This window comes from Corvus moneduloides, chromosome 26 (genome assembly GCF_009650955.1).
Source record: "Corvus moneduloides isolate bCorMon1 chromosome 26, bCorMon1.pri, whole genome shotgun sequence".
NCBI classification, from domain to species: domain Eukaryota; kingdom Metazoa; phylum Chordata; class Aves; order Passeriformes; family Corvidae; genus Corvus; species Corvus moneduloides.
Genome location: NC_045501.1, coordinates 4,797,914 through 4,810,240, shown reverse-complemented (window position 1 = coordinate 4,810,240; position 12,327 = coordinate 4,797,914). Strand labels below are relative to the sequence as shown.

Sequence of the window (12,327 nt, the reverse complement as noted above, 5' to 3'; positions counted from 1 at the left end):
CGTCCCTTCCCGCCCGCCGAGGGGAGGAAACGCGCCCCACAACCCCGTGCTGCAGCCGGGGGCCGGGCACCCACCCCGCCGCGGAGCCCGGCCCCGTCTCTCGTCGAGGCGGCGGCGGAAACCGGGCGAGTCGGGACCAGCCCGGCGCGGGCACGAGCGGCACCCGCGGGCGCGCACCCGCCCCAGCGCCGGCCGCAGGTGAGAGCGGGGCCCGGGGGCCCGGGGGCTTCGGGGGCTCAGCAGCTTGGGGCTCAGCGGCTTTGGGGTCTCGGGCATGGTGGTAAGGATGGTGGCGGTGACCCCAGGGCTGTTCCAGCAGGTTCGGGCGGTTTGCGGAGCTGCCGCATAGGGCTGGAGCTCAGCGGGGACCCCGAGGGAGCTGAGCTGGGGGGTCCTCGCCCCAGGACGGGTTGGGCGCTGCCGTCACCTTTTCCCTGCCCCGTGTCCCGCAGGCGGAGGCGCCGGGAGGCCATGGAGGCGGCGGGGCCGGCGGAGGAGGCGCTGGTGCTGGTGGAGTACGGCTTCGAGTACCGCGCCAAGGACGGCACCTTGGTGTCCATCAAACCCAACGAGCGCTATGTCCTGCTCAAACGCACCAACCCGCACTGGTGGCACGTCCGCAGGAGCGGGGACGCCCGACCCTTCTACATCCCGGCCCAGTACGTCAAGGAGCTGCCACCCATCGCCGCCCCAGCCCCGCTTGACCCCCCGCCACCAGGACATGCTGCGACAGAGCCGGCCACGCTCGTCCCTCAGCCCCCGCCAGCCTACGAGTATCGGTTCATCGGCGCCGCCGAGCCGGGCGAGCCGGCAGGAGGGTGCCCGGTGCCCCGCAGGGACTCGATGCTCCAGAGGGACTCGGTGCCCAGGAGGGACTCGGTGTTTCAGAGGGACTCGGTGCCCAGGAGGGACTCGGTGCCCAGGAGGGACTCACCGCCATCACTCAGCTCTTTTCGGGTCCTCCCGGGGCTGACCCCGCACCCCGCTGAGCCTGTGAGACCTTCGCAGTCCCTGGATGACCTGGCGCGGGTGACACCAGCACCACGCGGTGCCACTGCCATGGGGGCACGGGGGGACCCCCCAGGACACGCTCGCCCGCTCGGGAAGAGCCGCTCCGAGACCCTCTGCGCCTCCGGCAAGGACAGGGACGTGGCCAGGAGGCGGCCGGGGGCCGGCCCCGCGGCTCAGGTACGGTGACATCCCCACTGCTGTCCCCAGAAGCTGCGCTGGGGGGGGGGGAGTAGCGGGTAGGGGTGTTGAGCCTGAGCCCCTCGGCTGATTCAGTGGCCGTGTTCCCCCACTGAGACCTCCAGCACAGGGTGAGGTGACACCCTGGCACCGCAGCCACCGCTGGGACCCCCCAAGTCCCCCCACCGAGCTGACCCCGTGGGACAAACCTGCATGTGACCCCCCCGTACGGGTTTACCAGAATTGACCGTCTCGGGGCTGTGAGTGACCGCCTGCACTGGGGCCCCCCCGCACACTCTTCACCCTCAGCCCCCTGCCCCGTGCCTCAGTTCCCCCCTCATGGGCACCCCTGGGCTCTCCCAGCCCCAGAGCCCCGTGGTCCCCGGGACAGGGGGACTCGGTGCCACCCAGAGGGGCTTTGGGGTGTCCCCCTCAGGTTCCCGGAGCGTTCCGGGATCAGAGGAGGCAGAAAGGGGTTAACAGGGAAGCGCGGCAGCTCCTCCCTGCCGGGGCGGGTGCCTCACCTGGGCGCAGCACCCAGGGACCGAGGTGGGTGCTGGGTGCACCCCGGCACAGCCCAGCGCCCCAACACCCCAAAGCCACGCTCACCCCACACCAGTAAGTAGCAAAGGGCCCTGCCCAGAGCCCCCTGGGCTGCCCCTCCCCCGGGGTCACCCGAGGGTGGGGCTCCCCCCCGGCTGCTCACCTGCTGCCAACACGGGCTGGGGTACACGGGGTGAGACAGTGACGGCACAGAGGTGGGTCCCACGACCTTGTCCCCTCCTCACTTGTCCCCGAGCACCTCACTTTGGAGTAACCCCAAGCACCTGGAGCACCCCAAGTCTGAGTGTCCTCCACTTCTAGAGGGGCTGGAGGGATTGTGCCACCTGGGGGAGTTGCTGGAGGAAATGGGGTGTTGGTGGTGGGGGGCTATGTTTTACACCCCATTTTCACCCCATTTCCCCCCATTTCCCACCCAATTTTTACCCCATTTTACACCTTGTGCCCCCAGCTGTGCCCTTTGCACACCCAAAGCCTCCGACCCCCCTCTGGGGGTGAGCCAGCATAGTCCCCAGCCCGAGTGCCACTACGGGGGCATTCCCCTTCCCTGCCCAAATCCAACCGGTGCCAAAACCATCCGGCATCGGGCATGGCAGGACCATGATCCTGCCACCATGTGCACCCGCCGGGATGGGATGGGATGGAACGATCCCGGTGTTGCGGGGACACAGCAGCCCCAGATCAGCCTTCGGTGGAGCAATGTGACACCAGACGGGGCACCCAAAATTTTCGGGGATCATCCCAGTGCAATTCCTGCTTGCTTGACCTTGGCTTTGCCGGAGGGGATGGCGAGTGGAAGGTTGTGGGGGACGGGTGACAACAACCCCCAGAGAAGCCAATTCCGCCCTGGGCGTCTCTTCCGCTCCCCAAACCCGGCAGGAAGCGGCGGGTGCAGGGCCCGGCTCAGGGCGCCAGCGGTGTTACCGGAGCCTCTCGGTGTCCCCACGGCTGTCCCCACCCCGGTGCCCCCAGTGCTGCCCCAGTGTCACCGCGATGGGTGACCGGGCGCCGGGGGGTCCGCAGCGGGCCCGGAGCAGGGTGCTGCAGCTGCTGCACTTGGGGAAGGTAGGCAGCACCCGAGGGTGCACCCAGCCGGGGGACAGGGGGGTGTTTTGGGGTCAGCCCTCCCCATGCTTCCCCTTGGGTTTCCCTGGGGGTTTATGGGCACCGGCGGGTGTCACCATGCCCATCCCAAAGCAGGGAGGGGTACCCGGCCCCCCCAGGGATGAGAACCACCCCAGGGATGCACCCATGGGGAGGAGAGAGGTGCTGGGGGGGCTCCGTGCCAGGGATCCCCCATTGCCACCCCCATGTCCCTCATCCCCAGGAGGAGGGTGACCCCCCCCCCAGTGGCTTCTGGCCCTGCTCACCATGGGGGGGTCGTGGGGTGATGGGGGGAGGATGAGGGGGTTTCATCGAGCTGCTGTCCCCCTCTGATCCAGGGTGTCCCCAAGGACACTGCACCCGCTGTCACCTCCTTCAGGGTGATGGGCAGGGCTGGAGCTGGGACCTTTGTCCCCACAGCCATTAGTGAGAGACTCAGGCTGTAAAACTGGGGAGATCAAAGGGTGCCAGGAGGGGGTTCCCTGCTGGCAGCACCCTCCTGGTCCCAGGGGACACATCCCCCACCCCAAGCAGCCCCACAGTGGGGAGTCAGCCAGGCTGGTGCTGGGGATGTTATTTTGGGATACAGTGGTGGGACTGTCTGGTTCAGCATCCGGCTCTGAGGGGGAGGCCAGGGCTGTGGGTGCTGGAAGTGTCCCAGGGCACAGGTGATGAGGATGCAGGTAATGTGGGTGCTGGTATCGGTGATGTGGGGGCAGGAGGTGTCCTGGGGGGCTGGTGTTGAGGGTGCTGGGGTGCAAGCGTGGGTGAGATGAGTGTGAGTTTTGGGGTGCTTGTGCTGGGGAGGTGGGAGCAGAGTCTGGGGGTGCAGGGGACGATCAGGCTGGAGGTCTTGGGGCCGCAGATATCAGTGCAGAGGTTGTGGGTGTTCATGGTTTGGGTGCCAATGATGTGGGTGCTGCACACAGCAGGTGATGCAGGTACCAGTGATGTGGCTGTGGATGGTGCAGGTGGTGCATGAGTGGGTACCCATGACACGGCTGTTGATGATGTGGGTGACATGGGTACCAGTGATGGCAGTGCTGATGATGTGGGTGCTGCTGCTGCAGGTGCTGATGATGCAGTGACACGGGCACCGGCGGTGCGGGTGCTGCTGCAGGTGCTGCCCGCAGTGGGTGATGCAGGTGCCAGTGACGTGGTGCTGGCTGTGAGGGTGCCGCCAGCACAGGTGACACGGACAGCAGTGACACAGGTGCTGGCACTGGGGACACCGATGTCTCTCCATGGCCAGTGGGTGCTCCCTGCCCCACTCTGGGTGCTGTGGGTGCCCCTCTCCACCTCCTAGCCACCTACACCCCATCGTCAGCACCTCCTGCCCCATGCTCTGGGGGGCCCGGGCAGGGGGGTGACCCAGCAGCCAGGGCAGGATCCGGCTCCTCAGCCCCTCACCCAGCTGCCACCCTGACACCACAGTGGGGACATCCCAGGAACACCGTCCCAGCTGCCGTAGTGACACATCCGTGTCCCCCCAGGCACGCAAGGAGTCAGAGGAGACACCCGATCCCATCTACCTCAACATCCAGGAGCTGCGGGAAGAGGCCGCAGCCGCCAGCTCGGCCCCAGAGGAGCCCGGCGGCTCCGTGTCGGACTGGGAAACCCACACGGACACGGACAGTGGACATTTGTTTTATTATAACCCGGTGACGGGCGAGACCACGTGGGATTGTCCCTTTGGGCAGGCGGCCGATGGAGTGAGTCCCGCCGCCTCTCCCGCCTCCTCACTCGCACACAGCCCGGAGCTTCCCGAGTGGGAACAGCACGTGGACCAAGGAAGCGGACAGACTTTTTTCTATAATTCGGTGACAGGTGAGACGTCGTGGGACCCCCCCACTGCGGGAGACACAGGCAGCCCCCGGGAGATGCACCCTGGGGGGACGCGGTACGGCCCCATGGAGCAGAGGGTGAGCACCCAGCGAGGCGCGGGGATGGGCTTGGGATGGGGGGAGACAGGGATGGGAATGGAGATGAAAAAGGGATGGGATGAAAACGGAGACAGAGGCAGAGATCGGGATTGAGAAAGGGATGGGAGATGCAGTGGAAATGGAGACTGAGATGGAGATGGAAACGGAGACAGATGGGAAAGGAGATGAAGACAGATGAAGATGGACAAGGGTATGGATACAGGGGTGTAGGAAGGGATGAGAATGCAGATGGAAACGGGGTGGGATGAAAATGGAGGCAGAGATGAAGATTGAGAAAGGATGGGAGATGCAATGGAGATGAAGATGGAGACAAAGGTGGAGATGGGAATGGAGATGAAGACAGAAGAAGACTGAGATGGGAACAGATCCAGGGATGTAAAAAGAGAGGGGAATGGAGATGGAAACAGGGATGGGATGGGATGGAGATGGAGACAGGGATGAAGCTGGAGATGGGAGACAGGGATGGGAATGGAGATGAAGGTGCAGATGGAGATGGGAATGGATACTGGGATTGAGATGGAGATAGAAACAGGAATGGGAATGGAGATGGAGACAAGGATTGAGATGGAGATGGGAATGGAGATGGAGATGATGGAGATGGGGCAGCCCCCACCTGGGCAAGCCACACAGGGATGCAGGTCTCTTGGTAGGGCACAAGATCTTGACCAGTCTCTTCTCTCCAGCCACCCACTCCAGAAACGGATTATCCCGACCTGTCTCCAGATGAGCTGGAGTGTTATCCCGAGGAAGACTATTCACCCGTGGGCTCCTATGATCAGGGGGCCTCTCTCTGCCTGTCCCCGAGGCGCCCTGAGGAGCTGGGCTCACCTCCAGGCTGGTATGGGCACAGCCACCCCGAGGGAATCGTGTTCTACCCCGAGCACTTCGCCCCTGACACGGTACGGGATAGGGATGGGAAAGGATGGGAACAGGGATTGGGACAGGACTGAGGATGGGCATGGGGACAGGGAAAGGGACAGGGAATGGAAGAGGAATGAGCACAGGGATAGGAACTGGGATAGGGACAGGGATGGGTTATGGACAAGGACGGGTTATGGACAAGGACAGGGACAGCAATGGGGATGGGGACAGGGCCAAAGATGCAGACAGGGGTAACTGCCAGGGATAAACGTCCTCACAAGCCCCCGGAGCAGGGGCTGCAGGGGCTCTGGGGTGCCGTGGGTGCACAGCACAGCCCCCTCCTGGCAGGGGCACCTTGGGCCTCACCTGACCCCTCCCTGCCCAGGTGCCATCGGGCGGCCGCCATGAGCGGGCCAGCAGCGGCTCCAGCCAGGACAGCGGGCTCTTGGCCTGGCACGCCACCGGGTCACCGGCAGCGGGCACCAAGGAGGAGAAGGTGAGCACGCAGCGAGGGGCACCCAGCCTGCCCCCACCCTGGCACCGGGGAGAGCAGGGGGCAAATTTGACACCCCCACCTTTACTTTCCAGTTTAAAAGCCTCGAAAAAGCTGGGGTGCTCAACCGGACCAAGACGCTGGACAGAGGGAAGCGGCTCCGGTAAGAACATCCCGGTGTCCCCTGCAACTGGCGACAGGAGTCCAGCAGGGTGGAGGGGCTGTGCTATCCCACTGTATGACCCCTGCTCTGCTCCCCAGGAAGAACTGGAGCTCCTCCTGGACAGTGCTGGAAGGGGGAATCCTCACCTTCTTCAAGGATTCCAAGCACTCAGCTGCCAGCGCCTTGGTGAGAGCCCCAATGGCCTCGGGGCAGGGCAGCTCCTGTGGGGTGGGACCAGAACCCATGGGACTGGGACAGAACCCATGGGACAGGGCCAGAACCCATGGGACTGGGCCAGAACCCCTGGGACTGGGACAGAACCCATGGGACAGGGCCAGAACCCATGGGACTGGGCAAGGACTCACAGGATGTGGCCAACACTTGTAGGACAGGGACAGGCACCCATGGGGAACATGGCACTGGCCTCACCTCTGGGGTGGGGGTTCAGGGCTCTGTCTAGGGAGTGCAGGAGCTCTTAGGGGAGGGGGACCATGGCCAGCACCCACAGAATGCAGCCAGCATCCACAGGATAGGACCAACATCTGTAGGACAGGGCAAGGATCCACAGGATGGGGTCGAAGCCTGCGGGATGGAACCAGCACCCATAGGATGAGGCCAACATCCAGGGCACAGGGCCAGCACCCATGAAACAGGACCGCTGGCACTGTGAGGGGATCAGCACTTGAAGGATGGGACCAGGACCCCCAGGCCGGGGCAGGTGCCATGAACAGGGACCCCTGGCACTGGGACATGTCCCCTCGCCCCCCCGCACACACACACACACGCTCTCCCCACAGGGGTGCCAGTTGTGGGGCACCTGGAGCTGGTGGGAGCCAGCAGGAGGAAGCAGTGCCAGCCCCAGTCCCCCCCCGGGCCCAGTTCCCCCTCCAGTGCCCAGCAGCCACCGGATGCAGAAGTTGTCGTGGGTCTTGCAACACCCTGCGGTGACAGCAGAGAAGGGGGAGACAGGGGACCCACAGCTGGGGGAGACGCAGTGCTGGCCTCACCTCGGGGGTCCAGGGCTCTGTCTGGGGGTGCAGAGGCTCTTGGGGGAGGGGGCCGTGGCCAAAGTACCCTGAAACCCAGGGCACGAGGAGAACCAGTGGGTCTGATGCTCTCCCCCTGCAAAATCCCCTCCTTGGGGGCAACCACTCTCTCCCTTCCCGCAGTGTCACTGAGAGGGACCCCAAAGCTGGAGCCCCCCGGGGTCCCTGGGAAAGGCTGGGAATGTCCCTTGAGGTGATGGCAGGCCTAGGGTCTGGCTGTCCCCAAGCTGGTGGCCGTGACACTCACCCCACCACGCAGCCCCACGTCCTAGTCCTGAGAGACCACAGGAGGGGACAGAGGGGTCCCATGGAGGACATCTGGCAATCTTGCCTTTCTGGAGGAGGGCAGCCCACACCCCCCAGCAGGATCCTGGTGTCCCTGTCCCCTCTGGGCAGGTGCCACCCTCATCCCCTTGTCCCCACAGAGGCACCCCAGCACCCTGACCACCCCCGAGCACACGGTGGAGTTGCGTGGGGCCACCCTCACCTGGGCCGGCAGGGACAAGTCCAGCAAGAAGAATGTTCTGGAGGTGAGCAGGTGACAGCAGGAGGGAACCTGGTCACACCACAGGGCAATGCCACACCTGCCCGGCTCATCCCAGCAGGGGTGCAGGGGATGGAACTGGGGACACCGGGGATGTGGGGACACCGGGGTGGGAGCACAGGGACACACTGCACTGCTGGCCACTGTCCCGTCCTGATGGGCACCGAGAGGTTACCAAGGGACATCCTGGCCCCCAGAGGAGTTTTTCCACTCGGGCTTTGCACAGGAATGAGGTTTCCAGCCGTTCCAGCTCCCCGGCACCGTTTGGTGTCACCAGAGTTGGCGTCGGGCTCAGCCACATCCTGGTTCCCAAATCCGCGTGGTTGTGGCAGCCCCGTGCCCTTTCCCTGACCTTTGCCTGTTGCTCCGGCAGCTGAGGACGCGGGAGGGCTCGGAATTCCTCATCCAGCACGACTCGGAACAGATCATCACCGCCTGGCACCGGGCCATCGCCGACAGCATCGGCCGGAGGGTGAGCAGGGCCCCCCGCCCCGCGGCCACCCCGGGGACGGGCCCCGGCGTCTCACGGTGCCCCTTCCTTAGGGCTCCTACATCCTCGGAGAGGAGGATGCCGAAATTCGGGCTGAATTCGGCTCCCGGGAGAAGCTGGGGGGCGGCGAGGAGAGGAGGGCAGGTGAGCAGCGGCACCCGGGGCGGGCCCGGGGGCCCGGCAGAACCGCCCACCCTGCGGGGTCCCCGGCGCGGGACAAGCCGGGAGCCCCAGTCGGTCCCTCGGGATGGTGCTGACCTGTGCCATGTCCCCGCCAGCCGCCGGGCAGGTGACGGGCAGTGCCGAGAGTGACACCAGCAGAGTCCGGAACAAACTCCGCAAATTCCTGCAGAGGCGGCCGACGCTGCAATCCCTGCGGGAGAGGGGCTACATCAAGGGTGGGTGTGGGGGGGCGCTGGGCCGAGGGATGCTGGGATGAGGGGCTGGGATGGGGGTGGATCGGGCGTGGGTGTCAGGATGGGGATACATCAAGGGGATTGCTGGGATGAGACTGGATCAGGATGGGGTGCTGGGATGGGGCTGGATCAAGGATACGTGCTGAGATGAGGGTAAAGCCAGAGTGAGCGCTGGGATGGGGTATCGGGATAGGGCACATCAGGGGTGGGTGCTGGAATGGGGCTGAGTCCCTCTGGATGTCTTCTGGCTGGAGGGTGGGTGGGGACAGCCAGGGGGATGGAGTTGGGACACCAGGCTGAGTGACCAAGCCCAGCCCTGACCCAACATCTTGGTGGTGGGTTCGGGCATGTCCCATCACCTCCAGCCACCCCGATGGCATACTCCTATGGGAACAGAACCCTCTCTCCCCAACCCTATCCTGCACTAGCCACCCTCCTGGTGTCCCCTGGCCGTGCTCATGTCCCCGCTGTGTTCCCAGACCAGGTTTTTGGCTGCTCACTGCTGGCGCTGTGTGAGCGGGAGCGGGGGACGGTGCCGCACTTCGTCCTGCAGTGCATCCAGACCGTGGAGAGGAGAGGTACCACCCTGGGGACAGGGACAGCCTGGGGCACCAGCACGGGGACAGCCTACATGGGATGCTCAGGTTTTCCTTGGAATCCTGGTGCTGGCTGCTGTACTGGGTGCTGTCACTGTGTACCACCTCGCTGTGGGCATCCTGCAGGGGACAGCAAGGACACATGGGGACCTGGAGTTCCCTCAAGAGTGTCTAATGTCCCATCCCAGGGTGGGTTGTTTAACTGGGAGCTTTCCCCCATCTCCATCTGCCCAGGTCTGGACATTGACGGGCTGTACCGGGTCAGTGGTAACCTGGCCACCATCCAGAAACTGCGCTACAAGGTGGAGCACGGTACGGTCACCTGCGGTGACAGTGGGGGACAATGGGGTATAACCCCCCTCGAGGGGCAGAGGGACAGGGCTGTGGTTGGGGAGGGGGCAGCCGGGGACCTCCACCCATCCCCGGGGGCTCTGGACACAGCTGAGGTGCTGCCCCACCCCCAGATGAGCAGCTGGACCTGGATGATGGGCGCTGGGAGGACATCCACGTTGTCACCGGGGCACTGAAGCTCTTCCTGCGGGAGCTGCCAGAGCCACTCATCCCCTTCAGCCACTTCGACAAGTTCATCGCTGCCATCAGTGAGGGACAGGGGACGGGATGGGATGGGATGGGATGGGACAGGACGGGACGGGATGGGATGGGATGGGATGGGATGGGATGGGGTGGGATGGGGTGGGATGGGGTGGGGACAAGGATGGGGTTGTAATGGGATGGGATGGAGACAAGGATGGGAACTGGGATGGAATGGCGATGGGATGGGGAAGGGTATAAGGATGGGGTTGGGGACAAGAATGAGATTGAAATGGGATGGGAATGGAGAAAGAACTGGGACAGGGGGTGGTGATGGAGATGGGATGAGGATGGGGATGGAGGTGGGGACAGGGATGCTGTGGCCACCGGAGCCAGCCCCCACTGTGCCCTCCCTCCCTGGCAGAGATACAGGACCCGTCCCTGCGGGGCCGCTGCATCCGGGACCTGGTGCTGTCCCTGCCACCCGCCCACCATGACACCATGAAGGTCCTTTTCCGCCACCTCTGCAGGTGACCCCCCCTTGTTCTCCAAACCCTGCCTGGTGCAGGAAGGCAGAACACGACTCTGGGGACAGGTCCCGGGGTCAGGGCCATGCCGGTGACACATGCCCTGTCCTCACAGGGTGGTGGAGCACAAGGAGGAGAACCGCATGTCGGTGCAGAGCGTGGCCATCGTCTTCGGCCCCACGCTGCTGCGGCCAGCCAGTGAGGAGGCCAGCATGGCCATGCACATGGTCTTCCAGAACCAGGTGGTGGAGCACATCCTCAACCACTATGGATACATCTTCCCGGACGGATAAACCCTGGGGACACATGCGGGGACAAGCCCGGCAGCAGGGACTTGATGGAGCGGCGTCTCCAGGAAGGACTTGGCCATGTGTCACCTCGGTGGTGGCGGTCGTGGCTCCATGAAGGGCAGTGCGGGGACCCGGCTCAAGGGATGGGCACCCCGGTGGGTCCTCCTTGGCCAGCCCCTCCCACCGGGACCGGACGCGCGGGGGTTGAGCCCCAGGGGGTGTGCGGGGCTCGGGGGGTCCCCACGGGCAGTGGAGCGCTGCAGTGCCCAGCTCGCCGAGCCGGCGTTCCCAGGAGGGGAGGGAGGGTCCGGGCAGGCAGTGCCTGCTGGACGGTGGCACCGGCGGGCGGGCAGGGAGGAGCCGGGCAGTGCCGTGGCTGGAGCCCCCTGCTCCATGCCCGAATAAAGAGCCCGTTCAGACACCAGGGTGAGGTGTTGCTGGCAGGACATGGGGACGTCCCAGGGACATCCCAGGGACATTGGTGGTACAGCAGGGGCTCCTGGTGACCCTTGGGGACACCACGTGCCCTCTGTACCCCATGAGGATGAGGGGACCTGAGACTGCAGGGCACGGCAGTGACCTGGGACACCATTCCTGGCTGGCATCACCAAACACTGTCACCACAAATGTCACCACAGACAGTGAGACACGTGGTGAGAGCCACACGGTCAGAGCACACGAGTTCCCATCACCCAGAGCCACCTCCTGGGGTGGGGACACCTTGGGTCACGGTGGTGACAAGCTGGGACACAACCAGGACTGGGTGGGACACAAAAAGGACGGCAAGGGACATGACTGAAGTGCTCTGGGACATAATGGGGACAAAAAAGGGCATGGCGGGGACAAAAAAGGGCATGGCAGGGACACGAGGAGGGGGTGTGGGGACATGGGACACATGTCCCTTGCTTTGGGACACAGCAAGGACAGCACATGGCAGCAGGGACACGGGGATGGCTGGGGTACAGAGGGGACACTTGGGGACACAGCAAGGGCACTTTGGGGTGTGGTGGGGATGTGTGGGGATGTAGTGGGGCCAAGCTGGGCTGCAATGGGGACACTTTGGGACAAGACAGAGACACTTTGGGGTGCACTGCGGTCATTTTGGGGCACGAGGATTCTTGGGACACAAAGGAGAACTTGCAGGGCTGGTGGTTTGGGACACAACGGGGACAGTTTGGGATGCAACTGGGACACTTTGGGACACAAGGGGACACAGCTGGGGATGGGACAGGGACTGTTTGGAATGCAGGGGGGAAGTTTGGGGGCACAAGGGGGCACCGTGGGGGACAAGATGGTGTTTGGAGGGTGCAGCAGGGGCACTTTGAGACACAATGGAGCCACTTTGGGATGCAGTGAGGCCACTTTGAGGCACAAGAAAGTACTTTGTGACAAGAGGGGATTCCTCAGGAGTGCAGTGGGGGTTCTTTGGGACATTTGGGGACACTATTGGATGCATGGGACGCACTTCAGGAACTTTGAGAGGCGTAGGGGACCCTCGGGCCCCCTCGGAGCGCTGCGGGGCGGGAGGAGGGCGGTGCCGGGGGCAGAGCCCGGCCGATCCCCGCTCCCTCTCT

At 64.5% G+C, this 12,327-nt stretch overlaps 1 protein-coding gene across 2 annotated transcripts; it reads left to right on the top strand.

Annotated features, from left to right (window-relative positions):
• Positions 1 to 178: 178 nt before the first annotated feature.
• ARHGAP27 (Rho GTPase activating protein 27) lies at positions 179 to 11,038 on the top strand. 2 transcript variants are annotated; one of them, XM_032091675.1, is made up of 16 exons: positions 179 to 198; positions 453 to 1,188; positions 4,347 to 4,775; positions 5,480 to 5,695; positions 6,043 to 6,153; positions 6,246 to 6,313; positions 6,412 to 6,499; positions 7,785 to 7,889; positions 8,277 to 8,375; positions 8,447 to 8,537; positions 8,672 to 8,791; positions 9,289 to 9,387; positions 9,640 to 9,717; positions 9,870 to 10,004; positions 10,361 to 10,466; positions 10,579 to 11,038. In XM_032091675.1, the coding sequence occupies exons 2-16, from the start codon at positions 472 to 474 to the stop codon at positions 10,754 to 10,756; spliced, it is 2,640 nt and encodes an 879-aa protein (XP_031947566.1). In that variant the 5' UTR covers positions 179 to 198; positions 453 to 471; the 3' UTR covers positions 10,757 to 11,038. The 2 variants fall into 2 exon arrangements, with proteins under 2 accessions (XP_031947566.1, XP_031947567.1); XM_032091676.1 differs by lacking the exons at positions 179 to 198; positions 453 to 1,188 and adding an exon at positions 2,154 to 2,814 and having other exon boundaries at positions 10,579 to 11,037.
• Positions 11,039 to 12,327: the final 1,289 nt, after the last annotated feature.

Coding starts and splice junctions, on each gene's coding strand:
- ARHGAP27 (XM_032091675.1), top strand. CDS start 472: ATGGAGGCGGCGGGGCCGGCGGAGGAGGCGCTGGTGCTGGTGGAGTAC. Junction 6,154..6,245: donor CGGGCACCAAGGAGGAGAAG/GTGAGCACGCAG, acceptor TTTACTTTCCAG/TTTAAAAGCCTCGAAAAAGC. Junction 10,467..10,578: donor CTTTTCCGCCACCTCTGCAG/GTGACCCCCCCT, acceptor CTGTCCTCACAG/GGTGGTGGAGCACAAGGAGG.